The sequence below is a fragment of the Chiloscyllium plagiosum genome, chromosome 32 (genome assembly GCF_004010195.1).
Source record: "Chiloscyllium plagiosum isolate BGI_BamShark_2017 chromosome 32, ASM401019v2, whole genome shotgun sequence".
Classification (NCBI taxonomy): domain Eukaryota; kingdom Metazoa; phylum Chordata; class Chondrichthyes; order Orectolobiformes; family Hemiscylliidae; genus Chiloscyllium; species Chiloscyllium plagiosum.
The window spans coordinates 38,467,651-38,489,949 of NC_057741.1; the positions used below are offsets into that span (position 1 = coordinate 38,467,651).

At 41.4% G+C, this 22,299-nt stretch overlaps 1 protein-coding gene across 1 annotated transcript in view; it reads right to left on the minus strand.

The window, feature by feature from the left end:
* Positions 1 to 136: 136 nt before the first annotated feature.
* The window catches only part of abcg2a (ATP-binding cassette, sub-family G (WHITE), member 2a), an 81,231-nt gene continuing 59,068 nt past the window's right edge, over positions 137 to 22,299 (minus strand). Inside the window, exons 10-16 of the mRNA XM_043674466.1 lie at positions 18,851 to 18,933; positions 17,283 to 17,372; positions 15,819 to 15,943; positions 13,508 to 13,662; positions 12,186 to 12,275; positions 9,973 to 10,076; positions 137 to 1,973 (exon numbers count right to left, since the gene is read on the minus strand). Coding sequence (XP_043530401.1) covers positions 1,826 to 1,973; positions 9,973 to 10,076; positions 12,186 to 12,275; positions 13,508 to 13,662; positions 15,819 to 15,943; positions 17,283 to 17,372; positions 18,851 to 18,933 — 795 coding nt within the window. The 3' untranslated portion in view covers positions 137 to 1,825. The remainder of the gene's footprint in view (positions 1,974 to 9,972; positions 10,077 to 12,185; positions 12,276 to 13,507; positions 13,663 to 15,818; positions 15,944 to 17,282; positions 17,373 to 18,850; positions 18,934 to 22,299) is intronic.

Genomic DNA, 22,299 nt, shown 5'->3' on the forward strand with positions numbered 1-22,299 from the left:
CCATTGTTAATTATTAAGGCAAAGATATATAGATTCTCGGTAAGCAAGTGGTTAAAGGCTTTTTGGGGTAGGTGGGAATTGTTTGCTTGTGTAGGGCTTGGGGTGTTTAAACAGACAGGCACATGCTATACAGATACACAATTTCAAACACTGCGAAAATTGCAGCCACTTTATAGTACACTAACTTTGAACTTTATAGTACACAAACTTTGAACTTTATAGTACACTCTGGGTGCATACATTCATTATGTCATCAGCCAAAGTCATGAAAATGCACAGAATGTTGAACTTTACTTCCACAAGTAATGATCCAATAGTGATTTCTTTCAAGTTAAACGTATCAAAATAATTTGCAAAATATATTTCCCAAAAATATATAATTAACATGACAAAATTTAACAACCTTTATCCTTTTCAGCATTTTCAATTTGCAGTTCTAATTTTTTACATTTTAACAGTACAAAGGAAAACAATAGCATGCCCTCTTTCATATACTGCAGCACAGCATAGACCTCCAAACTGGCATCAAAACTCAAAACACGTCTGAAGATTTCTCAAGATGGGCAGCAGTGCAATTGATCATTTATAAACTCTTATAATCAATGGCTGCCAAACCTCAAGGATTATCCCAGAGTCTCCAGGAATTAAAGATTAACTTCCTGGACACAGCAATGTGCATTTAAAGTTTTTGAATCTTTGTTTGCTAGCTATAAAAAGATTGGACATGAAGAGAAAGAAGATTATTCAGTCAGTCAGGAAGTTTCCAACTGGGTAATGAAGAGTCTGTTTGTTCCCTGCTGGTATAGGCATTGCAAGAATGAATGTGTCAGACAATCAATGGCGAAGTGGGAGATTGGATAAGGCAAATTTAAGGATTATGTCCAAGTAAAGTTGACAACCCTAATATCAATGCAACCTCAAACACAAAAAAGGCAGCTTTTGTAAGACCAAGCAACATAGGGATAATGTAAAGCCTATCCTAGTCAAGATGTTGAAGACAGTTGGTGATGTAGATAGACAAACTGGACAGAATGGTGTTGAGGGTGGGCCTCCCTGCCAGGTGGTAAGAGAAGGCCCACTAAACCACACAACAATCATGTGTCCCCTGGAACCAAGACCTAATGAGAGCTGCAGGTCAATGACAAGGAAGATGGTGGCTGCTGTCAGAGGATCACTGAGCTACCCAGACACATGTAAAAAAATATGAAGTTATGATCTTGTAGGGTGGTAATCACAGAGAAGAATGCAGACTTCTCACCAAGGGCAGAAACTTAGCTCCCATTGGGCCCTCCTATCAATATCCAGTCCCTTTGTCAGTCAAAGGTAATACTGCCCCCAATCCCCAACACACACATACACAATCACCAACAGCTACACTATTTTAGTTGCTGTCCACATTGCTTGGCAACAGGCCTGGCTGCACTTGGGTAATCCCAATGGCAAAGGGTGAAGACTTCAAGTAGTCATTAACTAGCTACTTAAGGGCTCAAAGAGATGGGACAGGGAGGTCAACTATGGGCTTTGCCACCAGGAACTTAATCCTGGACAGAGATTCAAGTATGCCACCATTTCACCTCATTGCATGCTCATTACAAGACAGAAGATTCCACTGACAGACAGTCACAGAATAGCACAACAAACAAAAATAAATTCACAGCCAATCATGTGGATGTACACTTCCATAAGGACACATGGTTGAGCAGTGTGAATCATTAACTAACTTTGAAACAAATAATATGTCAGTGGCATAGTGAGCAAGGGATCCCTTCCAAAAAACCTAGGACATCAAACAGAGGAGATTGGAGTCCGTGTCTAGTTATATAAATTATGACATTTTCTTCATGAATCTGAGTTTCAGGTAGGAAATGGTGAAACAAATAATCATTATGCAAGCCAACGCGATATGATTCTGCCACAAGGCCCATTCAGTTGCTTCAATTCCTTGTCTGGTAAGGTATTCTTCTCCAGTGCATCTACAATACACAAAACATCACAAATTTATTCATTGAGTCTGCAAGTTAAGGCCTCTGGTGATTGATATTTTACCATGTAGTCATTACCATTGAACAAAAATGACATCCATTTATGTATCACCTTTAACACAAAAATATTGTCCCAAGGAATTCCATAGGACTATTAAGAAAAATAATTTACTGAATCACATAAGGAGACAATAGCTTGGTCAAAGAGACTGCTTTGAAAAGTTTTTTTAAATTCATTAATGGGATATGGACTTGGCTGACTAGCTAGCATTTATTGTCCATCCCTAATTACCTTGATCTTGAGCGGCTTACTAGCACCATTCCAAAGGGCAGTTGTACATCAACTATATTGCTGTGGGTCTGAAGTCACATGTAGGCCAGATCCAATGAAGTTAACGGATTCCATAAATCCACGTGCTCAGACCAATATTCTGGGGTTTTGGATTACTAGTCCATTGACCTATCCATTCATTCATGGGATGTGACCATCAGTGGTTCAGCCAGCATTTACTGCCCACCCTTAATTGCCTAATGGGCAGTTGAGAGTCAACAACATTGCTAGAGTCACATGTAAGCCAAATCAGGTAAGGTTGGCAGATTTCTTTCATTAATAATAGGAGTGATTACATTTCAGTTTTTAAGACAATTGATAAAGGTAACATGGTCCTCATTAAATTTTCTTTTTTTAAAATTCCAGATTTCTACTGAATTCAAATTTCACTATCTGCCATGGTTAGACTTGAACCACTATCCTCAAGGAAATTAGCAAGTGATATTACCACTGCCTCCCCTAAGTGTCTGGAGGGAGGAGAGAGACGTGTAGAGGGTTAGGAAGGGAATTCCAAAGATTACAGCCGAGGTAGACAAGCAGGAGGCTGGAAGAACACAGCAAGCCAGGCAGCATCAGGAGGTGGAGAAGTCAACGTTTTGGGCATAACCCTTCTTAAGGACTGGGGGTGTGTACAAGGGGAGCTGCATATCAAGGGGTGGGGGTGGGGGGGAGCAGGGTGGTGAGGTGGGGATAGGTGAATACAGATGGAGGTACAACCTGGTTGATTGATGGGAGGAATTAATCCGGTTGGTAGCTAAAAGGAAGGGTCGAAGTGAAGAATGGAAAAGAAGGGGAGGGGCTGGGAAGGGAGTTGGGGAATGGGGAGGGAGATTATTTGAAATTGAAGAACTCAGTGTTGAGTATTCCAGGCTGAAGGCTGCCCAGGTGGAAGATGAGCAGTTGTTCCTCCAATTTGTGGTTTCATTTGTTGTGGCAAAGGAGGAGGCCGAGGATGGTCATGTCGGAAAGGGAATGGGAAGGGGAATTAAAATGGGTGGGCCCACAGGGGCCAACCTGACCTCTCAGTCACTGCCCGTTTTAATTCCCCTTTCCAACATGACCATCCTCAGCCTCCTCCACTGCCACAATGAATCAAACTCCAAATTGAAGGAACAACACCTCATCTTCTGCCTGGGCAGCCGACAGCCCGGAGGACTCAACATTGAGTTCTCCAATTTCAAATAACATCCCTTCCCTTCCCCCTCCCTTCCATTCCTCTCAATGACCCTTCCTTCTAGCTACCAACCGGATTCATTCCTCCGAACAGCCAACCAGGTAATACTCTCTACCATGTCTTCACCTATCCCCCCCCCCCTCACCATCCAGCAACCCCAGCCCCTTTATCTGCAGCTCCCTTTATATCCACCCCTATTCCTGAAGAAGGGTTATACCTGAAACGTTGACTTCTCCAACTCTTGATGCTGCTTGACTTGCTGTGTGCTGAAAATGTGTTGCTGGAAAAGCGCAGCAAGTCAGGCAGCATCCAGGGAACAGGAGAATCGACGTTTCGGGCATAAGCCCTGCTTCCAGCCTCCTGCTAGTCTATCTTGGATTCCAGCATCTGCAATTTTTTTGTCTTTAACCAAAGGTTAGAGTTTAGGCAACCAAAGACATAAACACAAATGGTAGAGAGTGATGTAAGTCAAGGATGGCAGAATTGGAAGAAGGCAAATATCTTTATGCACTGGTGGACTTATAGAGATAAGGAAGGGCAAAGCCATGGAGGGATTTCTACTTTAGAATGATTTGTAAATAATTCTGGCATTAGTAGATCAGTTAGCAACTATTACAGCATTTAGACCTTGCCTTATTTCCCAAGAGTAGGTCAGATTTTGTACCTTCTCTAGTAGGTACATACTGTGACACTCTCTGACTCACTCTGACACTCTCTGAGACACACTGTGACACTCTCTCACAGATTGTGACGCTCTGAGAGCCAAATACTGACACTCTCTCACATTCTCTGAGACACAGTAGGGTGCAGAGGAGGTTTACCAGGATGTTGCCTGGTATGGAAGGAAAATCGTATGAGGAAAGACTGAGGCACTTGGGGCTGTTTTCACTAGAGAAAAGAAGGTTTAGGGGTGACTTGATTGAGGTGTACAAGATGATTAGGGGGTTAGATAGGGTCGACAGTATGAACCTTTTCCCGCGTATTGAGTCGGGTATTACAAGGGGGCATAGCTTTAAATTAAGGGGGGGTAGATATAGGACTGATGTTAGGAGTAGGTTCTTCACTCAGCGAGTCGTTAGTTCATGGAATGCCCTGCCAGTAACAGTGGTGGACTCTCCCTCTTTATGGGCATTTAAGAGGGCATTGGATAGGTATATGGAGGATAGTGGGTTAGTGTAGTTTAGGTGGGCTTGGATCGGCGCAACATCGAGGGCCCAAGGGCCTGTACTGCGCTGTATTCTTCTATGTTCTATGTTCTATGTTCAGTGCATCCAGTCCATTTACATGGAGAGAGATTATATAATGCTGTACTACAGAGGGATCTGGGTGTCCTTTGATCACAAGGGTGATACGCACAGATACAGCAAGTAGGAAGGCCAACATTCCATTTTTCTTCACTGCAGCTTGGATGGAATGTGTGCATAAACCTGTGTAGTGGTCTGTTAGAACAGTTAGCTGGATGGCTGTTTTTGATTTGATATATACAGCACAAGTTCAATCCCCATACTGTTGAGGTCCTCATCTGAGCTGTGGTGACCTCCATATTAAGCCAGCACCTGTTGTCTCTCTAAAGAGTGTGACAATGCTGTTTCTTTAACAAGGTATGTTGTCCTTGGCTTTTCTTTTCAGCGAGATTGTAAAAGACACAGACTCTGAAAAGTCTGGGGTTGAAGGGTTTTAGGGCTAGTTTGATTATACTGCCTCAGACAGAAGGTTTCCAACTGGCAAGAAACTGCAGATGGGCCTTTTAAAGTAGGGAAACCATTGTGTTACAGTTTTCACACGGGTCTCACTGACAGAAAACTTCCTACCATCAGTCACGGGCTCATCAAAAAGATTTACAGTTTTTACCTGCATTATGCCCATTAAAACCTGGTCTTAAACCCAGAATTTCTGGGCTACAGATAGGGATGCTACCCACTGTGCAAGAAAATCTTCAAATGGAGAAGTTTATAGAAGCTAGAAAACTTGGAGAAATAAACAGTGATATCTTGAAAAGTGTCCATATTACATAGGGTAGTGGTGCTGGACATCTTAAAAAGCACAAAGATGGATAAATCCCCAGGACCTGGTTAGGTGTATCCCAGAACATTAGGGTAAGCTAGAAACGTGATTGCTAGGCCTCTTGCTGAGATATTTGTATCATTGATAGCCATGGGTGAGGTGCCAGAAGACTAGAGGGTGGCAAATGTACTGCCATTATTTAATAAAAATGGTAAGGAAAAGCCAGGGAACTATAGATCGATGAGCCAGTGGTGGCTAAATTGTTGGAGGGATTCTGAGGGATAGGATGTTGTCTGTATGCACGGTAGACTGGTTAGCAAGATTAGAATCTAGGGAGAGCTAGCCATTTGGATATAAAATTGGCCTGAAAGTAGAAGACAAAGGTTGGTGGTGGAGGGTTGTTTTTCAGAATGGAGGCCTGTGACCAGTGGTATGCACAATGATTGATGCTGTGTCCATTACTTTTTGTCATGTATAAAAAGGATTCGGATGTCAATATAGGAGGGATGTTTAATAAGTTTGCAGATGACACCAAAATTGGTGGTGTAGTGGACAATGAAGATGGTTATCTCAGGGTACAATGGAACCTTGATCAGATGGGCAAATGGGCCAAGGGGTGGCAGATGAAGTTTAATTCAGATAAATGTGAGGTGTTGCATTTTGGTAAGGCAATCAGGGCAGGACTTATACACTTAAATGGTAGATTTCTGGGGACTATTGCTGAACAAAGGGACCTTGGGGTGCAGGTTCATAGTTCCATGAAGGTGGAGTCTTAGGTAGATAGGATAGTCGAAGGCGGCGTTTGGTATGCTTGCCTTTATTGATCAGTGCATTGATTATAGAAGTTTGGATGTTATGTTGCAGCCGTATGGGATATTGGTTAGGCAACTTCAGGAATACAGTGTTCAATTCTGGTCTCCCTGCTGGAGGAAAGATGTTGTGAGGGTGCAGGAAAGATTTAGAAGCATATCTACAGGGTTTGAGCTATAGGGAGAGGTTGAATGGGCTGGGGCTATTTTTCCTTGAATGTCAGAGGCTGAAGGGTGACCTTATAGAGATTATAAAATCATGAGGAGCATGGATAAGGTGAATAGCCAAAGTCTTTGCCCCAGGGTGCGAGAGTCCAAATTTAGACAGCATAGGTTTCAGGTGAGGGGGAAAAGATGTAAAAGGGACCAAGGGGGCAATATTTTCACACACAGGGTGGTGCATGTGTGGAATAAGCTGCCGGAGGAAGTGGTGGAGGCTGGTACAATTACAACATTTAAAAGGCATCTGGATGGGTATATGAATAAGGTGGTCTTGGGGAGACATGAGCCAATTGCAGGCAGATGGGACTAATTAATTTAGGATATCTGGTCAGCACGGACGAGTTGGACCAAAGGATCTGTTTCCATGTTGTACAGCTCTATGACTCCAGTATAAAAGTAGGATAATTTTGGTACTGTGTACAGTGGGAATGGATCATAAAAATGGAAACGTGTTGCTGCAACTATACAAGGAATTACTGAGTCTACACTTCAAGTACTGTGTACAGTTTTACTCTCCTTACTTGTAGTGGAAGCAATTCAGAGAAGATTCACTCAGTTGATTCCTACATTGAGAGGGTCACCTTTTGAAGAAAGATTAGCCAAGTTAACCAATTTCAATAGAGTTGAGAAGAATGAGAATGTGAGGAAGCTTGGCGGGTAGATGCTTGCAAGATACTTCTCTGGGAATCTGGAACGAGGGAAAACAGTTTAAAAATAAGGGCTCTCCTATTCATATTGTTTTGTAAGGAGATGAGGAGTAATCTCTTCCAGAGGGCACTAATCTTTGGAGTTCACTATTTAGTGAGGCTTTGTTATTGAATATGTTCAAGTCTGGGTGAGACTGCATCCAGATCATCAAACGAGTAAAGGGTGGAGGGAGGGCTGTATAGCAGATAGGAAAGATATTTTGATGCATTTGTCTAATTTTTCCTTAAATATATACATGCTGTTCTTTTCCCTGTAGTACAGTTGTACATTCTCACCCACTTCTGGCCAAAACATGTTGTAACTGTGGAATCTTCTTCGGACAGTTTTGTAAAGTCACAAAGTAATTAATGATGAAGACTGTGGTTACTCTGCCACCAGGTGGCAGTGTTTCACAGTCCTGTATAATCATCACCATTCCAAGATTTTAAAGAGATGTCCAGCAATTTCTGTCAAATCTACAGGACAAGCTTACAGGTAGAAGGTTAGAGGTGTGTCAATCTTATAGACTAGAACTAAGGAATTTAGTAGTACAATACCTGGATTGGTAATCCAAAGACCCAGATTAACACTTTGGTTACATGAGTTTAAATCCTGCCATCTAATATTATAATAGTGGCCATGAAGCTAAACATCTTATTCAGTAATTCCCTTCAGGGAAAGAAATCTGACATCCTGTCCTGGTCAGATGGCCTACATGTGATTCTAGCCCCATGGCAACGTAGTTAACCCTTATCTGTTTCTGAAATGATTTAGCAAGTCATTCAGTACAACTAAACCAGTACAGAAAAGTTAAATGAGAATGAAACCAGATAAGCACATCTTCATCATCCTACAGGCACTTTAAACAATAAACAGTCACTTTGCCCATTCTACTATGCTATGTCTTCCTCACTTGGAAACTTGTGGCAAATTTGGGTGACTCAGTCAAGTTCTAGACTCCTTCACTTATGTCCTGTCTAATCCACAGGTTAAGTTCAATTGTTGTTGACAATGATATGCAGTTGAGTGGCCCTTTATCTCCAGACCCCTGGAAGTCACATGGCATCAGGACAAAAGGACAAGGAAACCTGCTGGTTATCAGGTGGAGACCCCCCTCCTCCCTTATATCAGTATTCCTCCATGTTCAATGACACACCCACCTTTACAACACTACCGATTGGTCAATTCATGGAGAATCATAGATGAATGATCGTTTCTGACTCAGTGCGAGATTCTGATTTCCCTTTGAGCCTCTTAGCCACCTTCAGAAGTCTGTTGTGAAAATACTGTTCCAAGTTTGAAAGATATATGACCACCTTTATATTACATTTTAGAATGCCACAACTGCTAAATATAACTTGCTATTTATTTGGTACTTATAGATGTTATTTATACGAAACAGGTAACCAGAACAACAGGAATAAGAATGTTTCCCAGAAAGTCCAGTTAGTGTTTCTGCATGACAGTTATGATATGGAGGTGCTGGTGTTGAACTGGGTGGGTGTACAAAGTCAGACACCAGGTTATCGTACAAAGGGTTCATCTGAAATCATACATCTTCAGAGCACAGCTCCTTCATCACGTGAAGTGACCGAAGGGTCTGTTTCCATGCTGTACATCTCTATGACTCTATGAAGTGGTAAAAACAACCATGAAAATACGAGTTTTAAATTACTTTCTTACTGTTACTGCTCTATAAAAACGTAAAAATTAGGAACAGGAGTATAGGCCCATCAAGCTTACCACTGTTCAATGTTTAAGGCCTTTTGACCTTACCCTTCACCCCCTTGCAAATTAACAATTTGCCAACAGCGCCTTACAAATATTCAATGACCATGCCTCAGATGTTTAGTTTAGTTTCCCTACAGTTTGGAAACAAGCCCTTTGGCCCAACCAGTCCACACTGACCCTCCGAAGAGCAACCCACCCAGATCCATTTCCCTCTGACTAATGCACCTAATGCATGGCCAATTCACCTGACCTGCACATCTTTGGACTGTGGGAGGAAACCGGAGCACCCGGAGGAAACCCACACAGACACGAGGAGAACGTGCAAACTCCACAAAGGCAGTCGCCCGAGTGTGGAATCGAACCTGGGACCCTGGTGCTGTGAGGCAGCAGTGCTAACTGCCGAGCGACTGTACCATCCAATTGTTAAACTAACTAATCTCTAGGACTCCTTGTTGTGTCAGGGAAATTTAGAAAACTTGTTTGAGGGTTGGGGTAATGGAAGGAATGAGGGGATTTCGGGAGTGTTTTTTTTAACAAAGCTGGGAAGGAAGTGGATGTACAATATCTTTTAACATAAAATCCTGTTTAAAAAAAATCCCATTCCTACTCATCTGTTGCACAACAACGAATTTTGGCATGGGCAGTATATTATCAGGACCAGTTTTAATAAGTTTGATTGACCATGGATTCTTTGCGTGATGGAGCAAGTTCAGCACTGGGTGAAGTTGGCATGCTGGGCACTCAACCTACATTACATCACATCCTGCCAAAACATACCCAGTCAAGGCCAGTCCCATTACTCTGCAAGCAATGCTAGAAGCTACGCCTATCCAACAACGTTACTTACATCTTCACCCCCTCCTCTCTCCTCCACCTTTCCTCTTCCCCATTTTTCTAGAATGCCCCTAACTCATTTTAGGATTCAACTAGAAATAAGGATTGGATTTGCATATGTAAATAGTGGCATGCAATAGATCTTTGAGTCATTAAAATGAAATTATTCTGTAATATTTAGGCTATTTTTCAACTTACATCAGCATTTTGGAGTTTGTGCTGCAGTTGTTTTCATTGGGAACAAACACTGATTCAGAATTGTTGCAAAAATTCAGTCCCACAAATTCATTCACTTGTAGAGCCTGTGTTAAACCAAAGCAGTATATCGGGTAACATGATCACTCTTTGTACTTTCTTAACTCAAGTAAAATTGAGAGTTCAAGAGACAAAATAAAGCACACAAGCCAGGTACTGAGTATATTTAGGCTACTCATAATATAGAGCACTTCTTCAAAGTTCATTTGGAGGTCACAGGATTGATTCTTGGCCCCTGTGTCTACCAGCTCCATGAAAGAGCTGTCCCAATTAGCTCCACTTCCCTGCTCTTCCCTACAGCTATAAAAATGTTTTCATTTATCCAACTGTCTTCTGTAAATATCCCTTTTGGCTGCAGCATTCCTGCTAGCAAGAATATTGTGTTAAAAATAAATCTCTTACTTCCCCTCTACATCTTTTATGAATAACTGTAGATGCGTAGCTCTGGTTAGCTGACAGTGGAAACTCCTTATTAAGCAAAGCTGTTCATGACTCAGAACGCATTCATCATCTCTCCATTTTCTCTGCCCTCAGGAAAACAACAATTATACATTTAGCTTCTAAATTAAACTCTAAGGATTTCTTAAAATTTAGGCTAATTTGGATATGCCAATTGCCAATGAGCCAATAATCTGCACCACAGCATGGGAACTGTCACTTTCAACCTTCCTGTTGGTTCAGTTCCTCATCAGAGCTTTAATGAGCATCAAAGGTAACAGAATCTTATTCTATAATGTATTGTATGGAGGTATTGGACAAATCAGGAATTTTGAGATTTAAGTTACATCTCTCTTCACTGGAACCATTTTCATTAACCTTTTCTGCATCCTAAGTGTTCACATCTTTCAAAGTGCAGCTCCCAACATTACTCCAGTTGAGGCGAAACCAGTGATTTTTTTTTCCAAACCAAAGGCTCAAGACAACACTGGACACACTTAGTGAAATGTGCAAACAAATGGCAGGTACAAAGTAATTAATAGAAGTGTAAAGTAATTAGTTTTAGAAGGAAGAATTGAAAGGGTTCAGAAAAGATTTACAAGGATGTTGCCAGGGCTGGAGGCTTTGAGCTACGGGGAGAGGCTGAACAGGATGGGGCTGTTTTCCCTGGAGCATTGGAGGCTGAGGGGTGACCTTATAGAGGTTTACAAAATTATGAAGGGCATGGATAGGATAAATACACAAAGTCTTTTCCCTGGGGTCGGGGAGTCCAGAACTCGAGGGCATAAGTTTAGGGTGAGAGGGGAAAGATATAAAATAGACCTAAGAGGCAACTTTTTCACACAGAGGGTGGTGTGTGTATGGAATGAGCTGCCAGAGGATGTGGTGGAGGCTGGTACAATTGCACGTTTAAGAGGCATCTGGATGGGTATATGAATAGGAAGGGTTTGGAGGGATATGGACCGGGTGCTGGCAGGTGTGACTAGATTGGGCTGGGATATCTGGTCGGCATGGACGGGTTGGACGGAAGGGTCTGTTTCCGTGCTGTACATCTCGATGACTGTATATGAATGGAATTTTAAGAACAGATGCAGAAACTGGGGGGGAATTCACATACTGATATCTTAGTTAAAAGAAACATGGGATTTTTTTGAATACAGGCAAAAGTTATGCTGAACTTCTACAGATCACTGGATAGACCTCAGATAGAGTATTATGTTCAATTCTGGCCATTGTACTTTCGAATGGATCCATAGGCTTTGGGAAAGATGCACAGGAAATGCAAAAGTGAGAGACTTCAGTGATGTGGAAAGAATGATGAGGAGCCTTAGAGCAGAGAAGGTTATGAGTAATTTTAACAGGAATTTTCACTTCCAAGGGGGCCAAGAACTGAAGGGCAATGATTTAAGTTCACTTGCAAAAAGTTCCAGGGTGGAGAGGAGGAGGACTTTTTGTAAAAGCAGTGAATTGTTGTGATCTGGAATGTACTGCCTGAACAAGTGGAGGCAGCAGATTCAATAGTAGCTTTCAATGCAAATATGGAAAAGGAAAAAAAATATTGTAAGGCTCTGGGATGAGAAAGCAAAGGAGTAAGACTAATTTGAAAGCTCTTTCAAAAAGCTAGAATAGGCACAATGGACTGAATAGCCTCTTGTGTTGCATGACTGTATTTCCAAACACCCATTCTTCTATTAAGGTGGTAATTTCATGATACTTACGGTCAAGCCATAACGTGGGATACTGAAATACTTTAGCCAATTCAACCAGTTTACCACACTCGGCAAGTTCACCAGGAGGCCAGAGAAAAGCTAGAGACAATTACAAATAGTTATCAGAAAGACACAACCCCAAGATTTCAACCATGTTGGCTGTCACTGAGGTAGACTTTGTAATCAAAACATAATCACTATGAAATGATGATTTAAATAAACACTCTACTATTACTCGAGAGAGAAAAATAATTAAAACTGAGTTACTAATTAATTCTTCTACAAATTCTCCCCCAAGCCACACACCATCCTGACTTGGAAATATATCATCAATAAAAACCGAAAGAACAGCAGATCCTGTAAATTAGTAACAAGACAGAAGTTGCTGGAAAAGCTCATCAGGTCTGGCAGCATGTGAAGAGAAATCAGCGTTAACGTTCAGGGTCCAGTGACCCTTCCACAGAACGGTCACCGGACCCAAAACGTTAACGCTGATTTCTCTTCACAGATGCTGCCAGACCTGCTGAGCTTTTCCAGCAACTTCTATCTTTGTGTTGGAAATATATCACCATTCTTTCAGTATTACTGAGCCTAAATCCTGGAACCCTCCCTGCCCCACTTCATTTTGGATCTGGACAAATGGACTGCAGCAATTCGAGAAGGGAGCTCATCATCACCTTCTCAAGGAGAACGAGAGACGGACTGCGGCACCCACTTCCCAGGAGTTAAAAATTGCATTAGGTCACAGGTATAGTTGTAATGTGAGATTGTAATCCAGTAATAGCCAATGAGAATGGTGTCCTGTATATTCAGGACGTCAACTCATATCTGGGCTACGTTTGTGTGAACAATGGTGTATAATTTGGCATTAGAGTTGTGGTTTGATACTGCTTTTTCATTCTAGTTGGCTATTTATTGGTTCAATGTTTCTATATGAGTCATGCCATCAAATGGGAAACACCTACATAACAAAAGAAAAACACTGGTGGACATTATGCAACAACTCTCCTTTCAGAATACCCTTCTCAAAATTTGACACTGAGCCACAAAACAGGAAATTAGGACAGATGACCAGGAACTTGATCAGAGTGAGTTTTTTGATTAAGGACCATTTAAAGAAGAGGAAAGAGAGGTTATCTTTAAGAGCTTGAGACATATGCAACTGAAGGAACAATAATGAATAGTGAAATTCTGATGATGAGGAATGCTTAATAGCCCAGAACTGGGAGAGCAAAGATATTTGGGTGGATTATAGGGCCGGTGCAGATGATAAAAGTAGGGAGAGATTTGGAGATGTCAGTGTAAATAAAAATGCAATATATTCAACATACGATCATGAGAACAAAAATAACAGTAATCATCAGGTTGGCAATTGCTATAATACTCTGTCCAGTCGCAACAGCCAATCCCAGAGATGCAGCTGTAATGGCCACTAGGGCTAATGTCAACAATAGGATGAAAAAGGCTCCAGGCTGCAGCTTGAATCCTGAAAAATAAAATGTGTAGTCTAATTTCAAAAACAGTGTCACTCAAATATATTTCACAAAAGCTGTTAGTCCATAATCACAGCACAGTGCTGCATCACATTCTATCTCCATTATATTTCAGTGACGTAGATTTTGGTAGCCTTCTTTGTAGGCTCTGAACCATTTTTAATCAAAACAGACTTAATTTATTTTTTTATCTATTAGACAGGTCGACATGCTTGAAACTTTCTGAATTCATGCTTTAAATATTCTTTAACTAAATTTGTTTAAATTTTATTTTATGGAATATTTCCTTCAAAAATTGTTTATATCATGGGATTTAATACCAAGCACATTCATATTTTTCAATGTTGTTACTAGTGTACATTTAATGATTACTTTTGAAACAACCCCAAACCAGGAGTCATCCAGATATTGAGCAATGACCAGAGATTAGATCTAGCTTTGTACTAATCTAGTTGACAATAGCAAAAGAACTGTTCAGTTTTCTAATTATGGCATTAAACTAATGTTGAGCGATATTTTTATGAAACTATTAAATACCGTGTTATCTGGCCTTTTGAGCTTGATATGTTTGACAACAGTAATTTTAAACAAACATTAATTTAGTTAATTTCTGGTTAGTCTTAGACTAGGCTCAGGTCTTTTACATGTGAATGATGCACCCACTGCCACAGGTTTGGCTGCTCATTTAATGCTGGAATGTCAACACAGTGTAACAGCAGGATTGAGATTTTGTTTTGCATTCCAGCTTTGGGTAGAAGATCTGTGTTCAACACTTACTTACCCTGGAGATGTGTCATGACATCTCCAACAAGGGTGATTAAAATAATTATATTGGTTGGTTAGCTAGATGATCAGAGTCTGATACAAAGTTTGCATGTTCAATTCTTGTTGGAGTCAGCAAATGTTCACGAGATGAAACGTGCCCAGAACACTTTCGGAGAGGTCTTGCATCACAGTGGTAGGGTCCCTAGCTCTGGGCCAGCAATTCCAGGCTCAAGACCCCATCTATCCCAGAACCATGGTGTATCATGTCAAAACAGGTTTATTTTATTTAACAAAAAAAATCTAATACCTGTAGGACAAAGTCATTCTGCTTCCTATCCTGCCATTCAATTAAGTCATTACTAATCTACATCTCAACACTGTCTGTCTGGATTAATTCTGAATCCCTTAGTACCCTTGTCTAATAAATGTATTAACTTTAGTTTCAAAATTTCCAAGTGAGCCAGCATTAACAACTTTTTATTAGGAGGGGATAAGTTACTGATTTCCACTCACTTTCACGTGAGCAAGTGCTTCCTGTCACTGTCCCAAATTGTTTGCTTCTAATTTTAAAAGTTCTGACCCCTTATTCCAGACTCCCTACCAAAGGAAATAATTTTTTCTCTATCGACCCTCTCAAATCCTTTAACCATCTAAAATGTCTTAATAGATTACAACTTCAAAGAGTCATAGAGTCATAGAAATGTACAGCACGGAAACAGACCCTTCAGTCCAACCCGTCCATGCCGACCAGATATCGCAAACCAATCTAGCCCCACCTGCCAGCATCCGGCCCATATCCCTCCAAACCCTTCCTATTCATATACCCATCCAAATGCCTCTTAAATGTTGCAATTGTACCAGCCTCCACCACTTCCTCTGGCAGCTCATTCCATATGCACACCACCCTCTGCGTGAAAAAGTTGCCCCTTAGGTCTATTTTATTATCTTTCCCCTCTCACCCTAAACCTATGCCCTCTAGTTCTGGACTCCCCCAGCCCAGAGAAAAGACTTTGTCTATTTATCCTATCCATGCCCCTCATGATTTTGTAAACCTCTAAGTTCACCCCTCAGCCTCCAATGCTCCAGGGAAAACAGCCCCAGCCTATTTAACCTCTCCCTATTGCTTAAATCCTCCACCCCTGGCAACATCCTTGTAAATCTTTTCTGAACCCTTTCAAGTTTCATAACATCTTTCCGATAGGAAGGAGACCAGCACCTTCAATATTGATAGTTTATCTTTGAACGACAGGAATCCACAGAAAAGCAAATCTCAATTAGATCACTCCTTAATGTTTGGCCATTTGTTAATGGTGAAAAATGTACTGATTCCATGTTCACTTTCTGCTTTCTAGAATTATTTTGCCCTTGCAGCATCGCAACTCACCTATCAAGAAGTAGGTTGTGATTGTAAGTACAGTGGCTGGTGCTACTCTCATAGGAATCAGGTCAACAAGTAACTTTGCTATGAAGTATGCATGCACTCTGTAATAGCCACTGATATATTCGTGTCTGTGAGGAAAATAAAATCACCATAACATTTTGATTAGTCAGGATTGGACATAGCAAAACACCATCTTTACCACCTCCTCCCCTCAAGCGCCGAGGAAACAGTTTCTCTGAACGGAAATTAATGAGGGAGATGAAGGCGTAGCTCACTGACTGGAAAACTTGGGAGACCCTAAGTTGCTTCTTTTAGGAAATGTCTGCAATATTAAGTTCCCATCAGGCTCTTAACTGGGCAGTTGAAGGCCATCCCCAGGATCAAGAATCATGGTGGCACAAGTCCCATCTGTCGAGAGCTACTATCAAACAGAGCCTTGCAGGTCTATTAAATGGCAACATCACTGCTAAGGGCAATCACTAAAAGTGTTAATCTTAGGCCTCAAGTGAATGATTGTGAGAGGTAGTGGATATGGGTGTTGAAGGGTGAAAAATCATGGAGGAGGTTGTTTGGCATTAAGGAACTGGTTCTCAGTTGCCTTCCTAATTTTGGATGTACTGATTAGGCACTGAATGTCTTTGATCAAGACAGAACCTCTCCACACTTCCTTTCACTCTCCAGAGCCCACAAGCAAGTGTTTGCCTGTCAGGTGTGCCTCAAGCACTCAACAGACTGGCCTGTTGGAAACCAATCTCGCAGCTAATAACATACTGCTGATGGCGGGGCAAGCTCAGAGTCACGCTTGTCGCCAAGTCCCGCCCTCCAGAACTGTCAATTAGGAGTTAAGCTGGATAGTGGGCACTGTTGTTTTGGGGTTTTGGACTGGGAAATTTTGGCAACTTAGGGAGAAGGGGTCAAGAGTATTGACAGGGTGTGTTTTAAAGAACGGGTGAATGGAAGGAAATAGTTGGCTTGCTATCTTCTTGGGACTGGTGCCCCCAGTGGTCAATGGGCACCCTCCAGTGATAGCACCTCTTCTCTTTCCCACAGTGTTAAGCATTTTTAAAACATTGAGTGTCTCACTTCCACCAGCCTGACACCCATGCTATCCATATTATGACGTGGACAGCTTACTATTGGGATCAATCGAGCTTTACATTCATTTCCGCGCAGTAGGCAGGCTGATGAATTTGGCACCGTTTCCTCTGTGTTACAGGTGTGTGATTGGGTGTGGGTGGGAAGGTGCTGGCCTGGGCACCCTCCCCATATTAAATTCTCCTCAATCACAAAGCACCCAATAGGCAACATCCAATTCCCACACTGTATCGGAGTATCTATTTGAGCTATTGCTAGTTGTTTCAACTCAAAAATGTTTGCTGCAAGCAAACTATTCTAACTCACAATTCTAATTATAGACAAACATTTCAGATTTAGCATTAATACAGGAAAGTCAAAGTTATCACTTACATGAAAATCTTCTTTTCTATAACAAAGAGCTCGATAACAGACAGGCTACTGAAACACTGATTGGTGGTCAGGAAGAAAAATGCACCTGCTCTGTAAGAAAAAAGAAGTCATTACCAAACGTTACTTATTCCAGATTTTCCCAATGCAATTACTGCATTGTTCAACCTTAACCTACTACAGTACTGCAAGATGTCTAGCAACAATTATCAGATAAGATTTAACTGTGGCCCCTTAAAGAGACATTGGGACATGTGATCAAAAGCTTGGTCCAAGGGATAGGTCGTAAGGAGTGAATTCAAAGGAGGAGCCTGTTGGAAATGAGGATAAGAACTTTTGGACCAAGTGATAAGGTTAGGATTAGAGAATCCAGTGATCCCATGGATGATCAGTGAACAATAATTGATGCCAGTTAGGATCAATACAGCAGGAATGTGGTGTCAGTTAAAGCCTGAGGAGGATGCAGGAGACCAGGAGAGATTTGAAATATTCAACTGAAGATGAGAGGGTGAACAGCAAATATAAAAACAGCTGAATATTCCTGCCTATAGAACTGTTTTCAAATAAATACATTGTCAATGTTTTACAATTAGGGGGAGCTCTAGATATTAAACTATGTAGCAAAATGTCATACAAAAATTGGACAGATAAACAGAACATTATTGCAAGAAAGGTCTTTGATTAAGATCAAATTGATTTTCAAAGTCTAATATTACTAAGGTTAGGAATACCTCAAAAGATAAATAATCTAAGATTTAAAATCCAATCTAAAAGCATTATCAAATGATTAACAGTACTGTACATTGTACAGATTTCCAATTATTACTTAGCAGCCAGACATTTTGTCACAATAAGTCTCAAATTTATGAACCAGCACTGTTAGTAAATAACTAAAGATGCATACTCAGAGTTGAAATGAGTACAAATATATATATATGGTTTCATAATGTGCTTGTGATATCAATTCCCAGTGCTATACAGTGTCAACTGTGGTATTAACACACCAAGGACTGACTCTTCTGAAACGTCGACCTCTCCATTTCCTGATGCTACCTGGCTTGCTGTGTTCTTCCTGCCTCCTGCCTGTCTATCTTAAATTTCTTCGGCTGCCCCTACCCCCCACTTCGTCAGGTTTTATGGATAATTTCTTACCATGATGCCTAGTGGGTTTTATGACTATCTTTTACCAAATATACATCATTAACTACCTGACCCATACCAATGGTGCTGTCTTCATCTCATTCTACAATTCACCATACTCTGAACAATTTGCTATAATCTGGATTGACTGGCATTCCTTGCAAGCATACCTCAAGAATTTATACAATTTTCACAATGAAGTTCGCATTTCTAAGTTTGTATTTTTCACAAAATTGCCATTAATTGAAGTGATCATTTTTTGATTGTATTCATGATTGACAAACAAAAGAACTGAAATAGTAGCTCAGTTTCAAGATGTGGTGGGCCACTGCATAAGTGTAATTTATGTTGTCATGTCAACTAGCATGTTCTCCTTTGGAATTTAGAGTTTTCAGTTAAGTTTTTAAGTTGATCTCTCAAGTTATACCAACCTGTTCTGAATACCCGTCATATCATTTTGTACTCCAAAAAATATGGCTCCCACAATCAGTCCCAGGACAAGTGAAACCATCACCTAATTAAGAGTAGAGTTTGTTAGAACAATAAAACATTTCAAGAATACATGATCCAATTGTTTTTTTTTATTCATTAAATGTGGGTGTTGCTGCCAAGTCTAACAGTTATTGGCCAGCCCTAGGCGCCTTTGAGAAGTAAGGCAGTGGTGGGCATCTGTTTTCTTGATGCTTTTAGATTAGATTAGATTACTTACAGTATGGAAACAGGCCCTTCGGCCAAACAAGTCCACACCGACCTGCCGAAGCGCAACCCACCCAGACCCATTCCCCTACATTTACCCCTTCAGGCAATTTAGGCAATTTAGCAATGCCAACCCACCTAATCTGCACATTTTTGGACTGTGGGAGGAAACTGGAGCACCCGGAAGAAACCCACGCAGACACGGGGAGAACGTGCAAACTCCACACAGACAGTCGCCCCTACGCGGGAATTGAACCCAGGTCTCTGGCGCTGTGAGGCAGCAGTGCTAACTGTGCCACCATGCCGCCCACTAAGGGAAGGAAACACCTTTAGGGAAGGTGTTTCAGGTGATATAGTGGTATCGTCACTGGACTAGAAATTTGGCGTTGCAGGCTAATGCTCCAGGGATCTTTATAATAGATAAAACTACAATAGATAGCTTTATCCATTATAAAGCTAGCGTCAGTAATGGTAACTATGATATAATCATTGATTGTCAAGAAAATTGATACGATTCATTAATTTTCTTTCAATTAGGAAATACAGCATCCTTACCCACACTGGCCTACGTGTAAATCTACATTGAATCAAGAGTCAACCATAATGCTCTCAAGGGGTAGTTAAATTAGGGTCGAGAGTGTGGTTCTGGATGAAGGGCTTACGCCCAAAACGTCGATTCACCTACTTCTAGGATGCTGCCTGACCTGCTGTGCTTTTACAGCAGCACACTCTTGACTCTGATCTCCAGCATCTGCAGTCCCTCACTTTCTCCTCCGCAACTAAATTAGGACTTGGCATTGCTGGCAACATCCACATCTTATGGATGGATAAAATAAATTAACATCTGAGCAGGATAGATAGCCCAATCATGCATGTTGCCCTTTGGTATCTTACACAAGGAGTGAGATACTGTGCCCAAGTCATGCAAGAAGTCTGGATATACTGCAACTGATTCTGACCCCCATCTATGCTTGATGACAATACATTCGAAAAACAGAAACGGCTCCAAGGATTGAATGATCTACTCATGCTCCTAAGTCCTCCACAGAAATTAGATTAGATTACTTACAGTGTGGAAACAGGCCCTTCGGCCCAACAAGTCCACACCGCCCCGCCGAAGCGCAACCCACCCATACCCCTACATTTACCCCTTACCTAACACTACGGACAATTTAGCATGGCCAATTCACCTGACCTGCACATTTTTGTACTATAGGAGGAAACCGGAGCACCCGGAGGAAACCCACACAGACACGGGAGAACGTGCAAACTCCACACAGACAGTCGCCTGACGCGGGAATTGAACCCGGGTCTCTGGCGCTGTGACGCAGCAGTGCTAACCACTGTGCCACCGTGCCGCCCAAATGAATAGTATTAGGCAGGACCCCCTGCATATTAACACTTTTCTATCTTAGTAGAGGGCTTAGGGCAACTGTTGAACTCTCAGTTCCTGCCTTTTCCATCCTCCAGGTCCAACTGAGCACTGAATGGTGGCACAGTCCAAAAATGTGCAGGTTAGGTGAATCGGCCATGCTAAATTGCCCATTGTGTGAGGTGCATTAGTCAGGGTAAATATGGGGAATGGGTCTGGGTGGGTCACTCTTCGGAGGGTTAGTGTGGACTTGTTGGGCCGAAGGGCCTGTTTCCACACTGTAGGTAATCTCTAACCTAACCAGAAAACATATAGATTCTCTGGCTCGACTGCCAATTTAATTTTTAATTAGTAAGAAAAATAGAGTGCACAGAAGCATAGTCCCCATTGTACAGATACTAGGGTCCACAATTGAAGAAATGATGTAACAAAGCATTAATTAAACTTTTTAAATTGTGTGTGAGAAATACAGAATGCTGAATGTAAATGCCATTAAAGTGCGTCACTTCACTGTAGGAACATCACCATTTTATTCAGTAACAGTTCTCCTCACTATTTTGCATAGTACCATCGGAATTTTAAAATGCTGACAAGTAAAGTCAAATAAGACAGGGAGTGGATCTGATATATTAAAACCAGTCAGTGCTCTTTTAAATAAGGGTGAGAGGGTGGGGGTGTTAAAATCAATGAAAGATCTTTCTTATTTAGATATTTCACATCAAACTTGCTGATCCAAAGTTACTGCTTTATTAGCCTGAATTGCTAGTTTCCATATCATACCTATTGATGCCACCATTTCAGCCAATGGGGTGGAAGCAGGCCAGCAGTTACAGGAAGAGGAGTCAGGGTAAGCAGAGGGGATGAAACTCACCTTTCGAAACAGCACACTAATGCTCACCATGCTAATACTCTTTCCACTAAAGTTCAGTTTAAACTCATTTTGGAGACTTGTTTCCTGGTTGCACTGTCATTTTCATTTGGTTGAATACTTTTCTGGGAGATAAGAGTCTGTCGATTCACTCCCTGCCTAGCCCATAGAGCAATATCTCTCACACGCAGTATATACTTGAAACTTCTCTACAAACTACAGCAAACAGAGCTCGTGACTGGAATTCCAGCAGAGTATGCTGATAACAAAACTAAAGCAGTTTTAATTCAGTAGGAAATCCTCTCCAACAGCATGGTAGATTTCCCTACATCCCAAGGACTGATGTGGTTCAAGAAGCCCATCACAACTTTCTCCAGGGCAATCAGGGATGGGTAATAAATGCTGGTCTCAAAGTGATATCCACATTTTATGAACAAATAAAAAATACACAGTGATTTGAGGGTAGCTAAATTATATAAGTTATGTAAAATCAATCCATCACTCATGGCAGTGCAATCCTTCAGGTGTGACCACCGATGTGGAATTTCCTGAATTATCTTCATTCTTGTTATGAATGCTGGAATCAATGCAAGCAGCCATTTCAAAGACACTGATTGACTCAGTGTGTTGAAGGTGATTTGGCATTTGAAAAATGTAATAATGGACCTCCCTTCCTCCATTGCTTCAATCTATCTTACTGAAAATCAAGTCAAGTGTGCCTCTTAGATGTTGCAATTGTAGCAGCCAACACCACTTCCTCTGACAGGGTAAAAACAATGACTACAGATGCTAGAAACCAGATTCTGGATTAGTGGTGCTGGAAGAGCACAGCAGTTCAGGCAGCATCCAAGGAGCTTCGAAATCGATGTTTCGGGCAAAAGCCCTTCATCAGATGTGGTGCTCTTCCAGCACCAGCGTGGAGAGATAAGCTAGAGGAGGGTGGG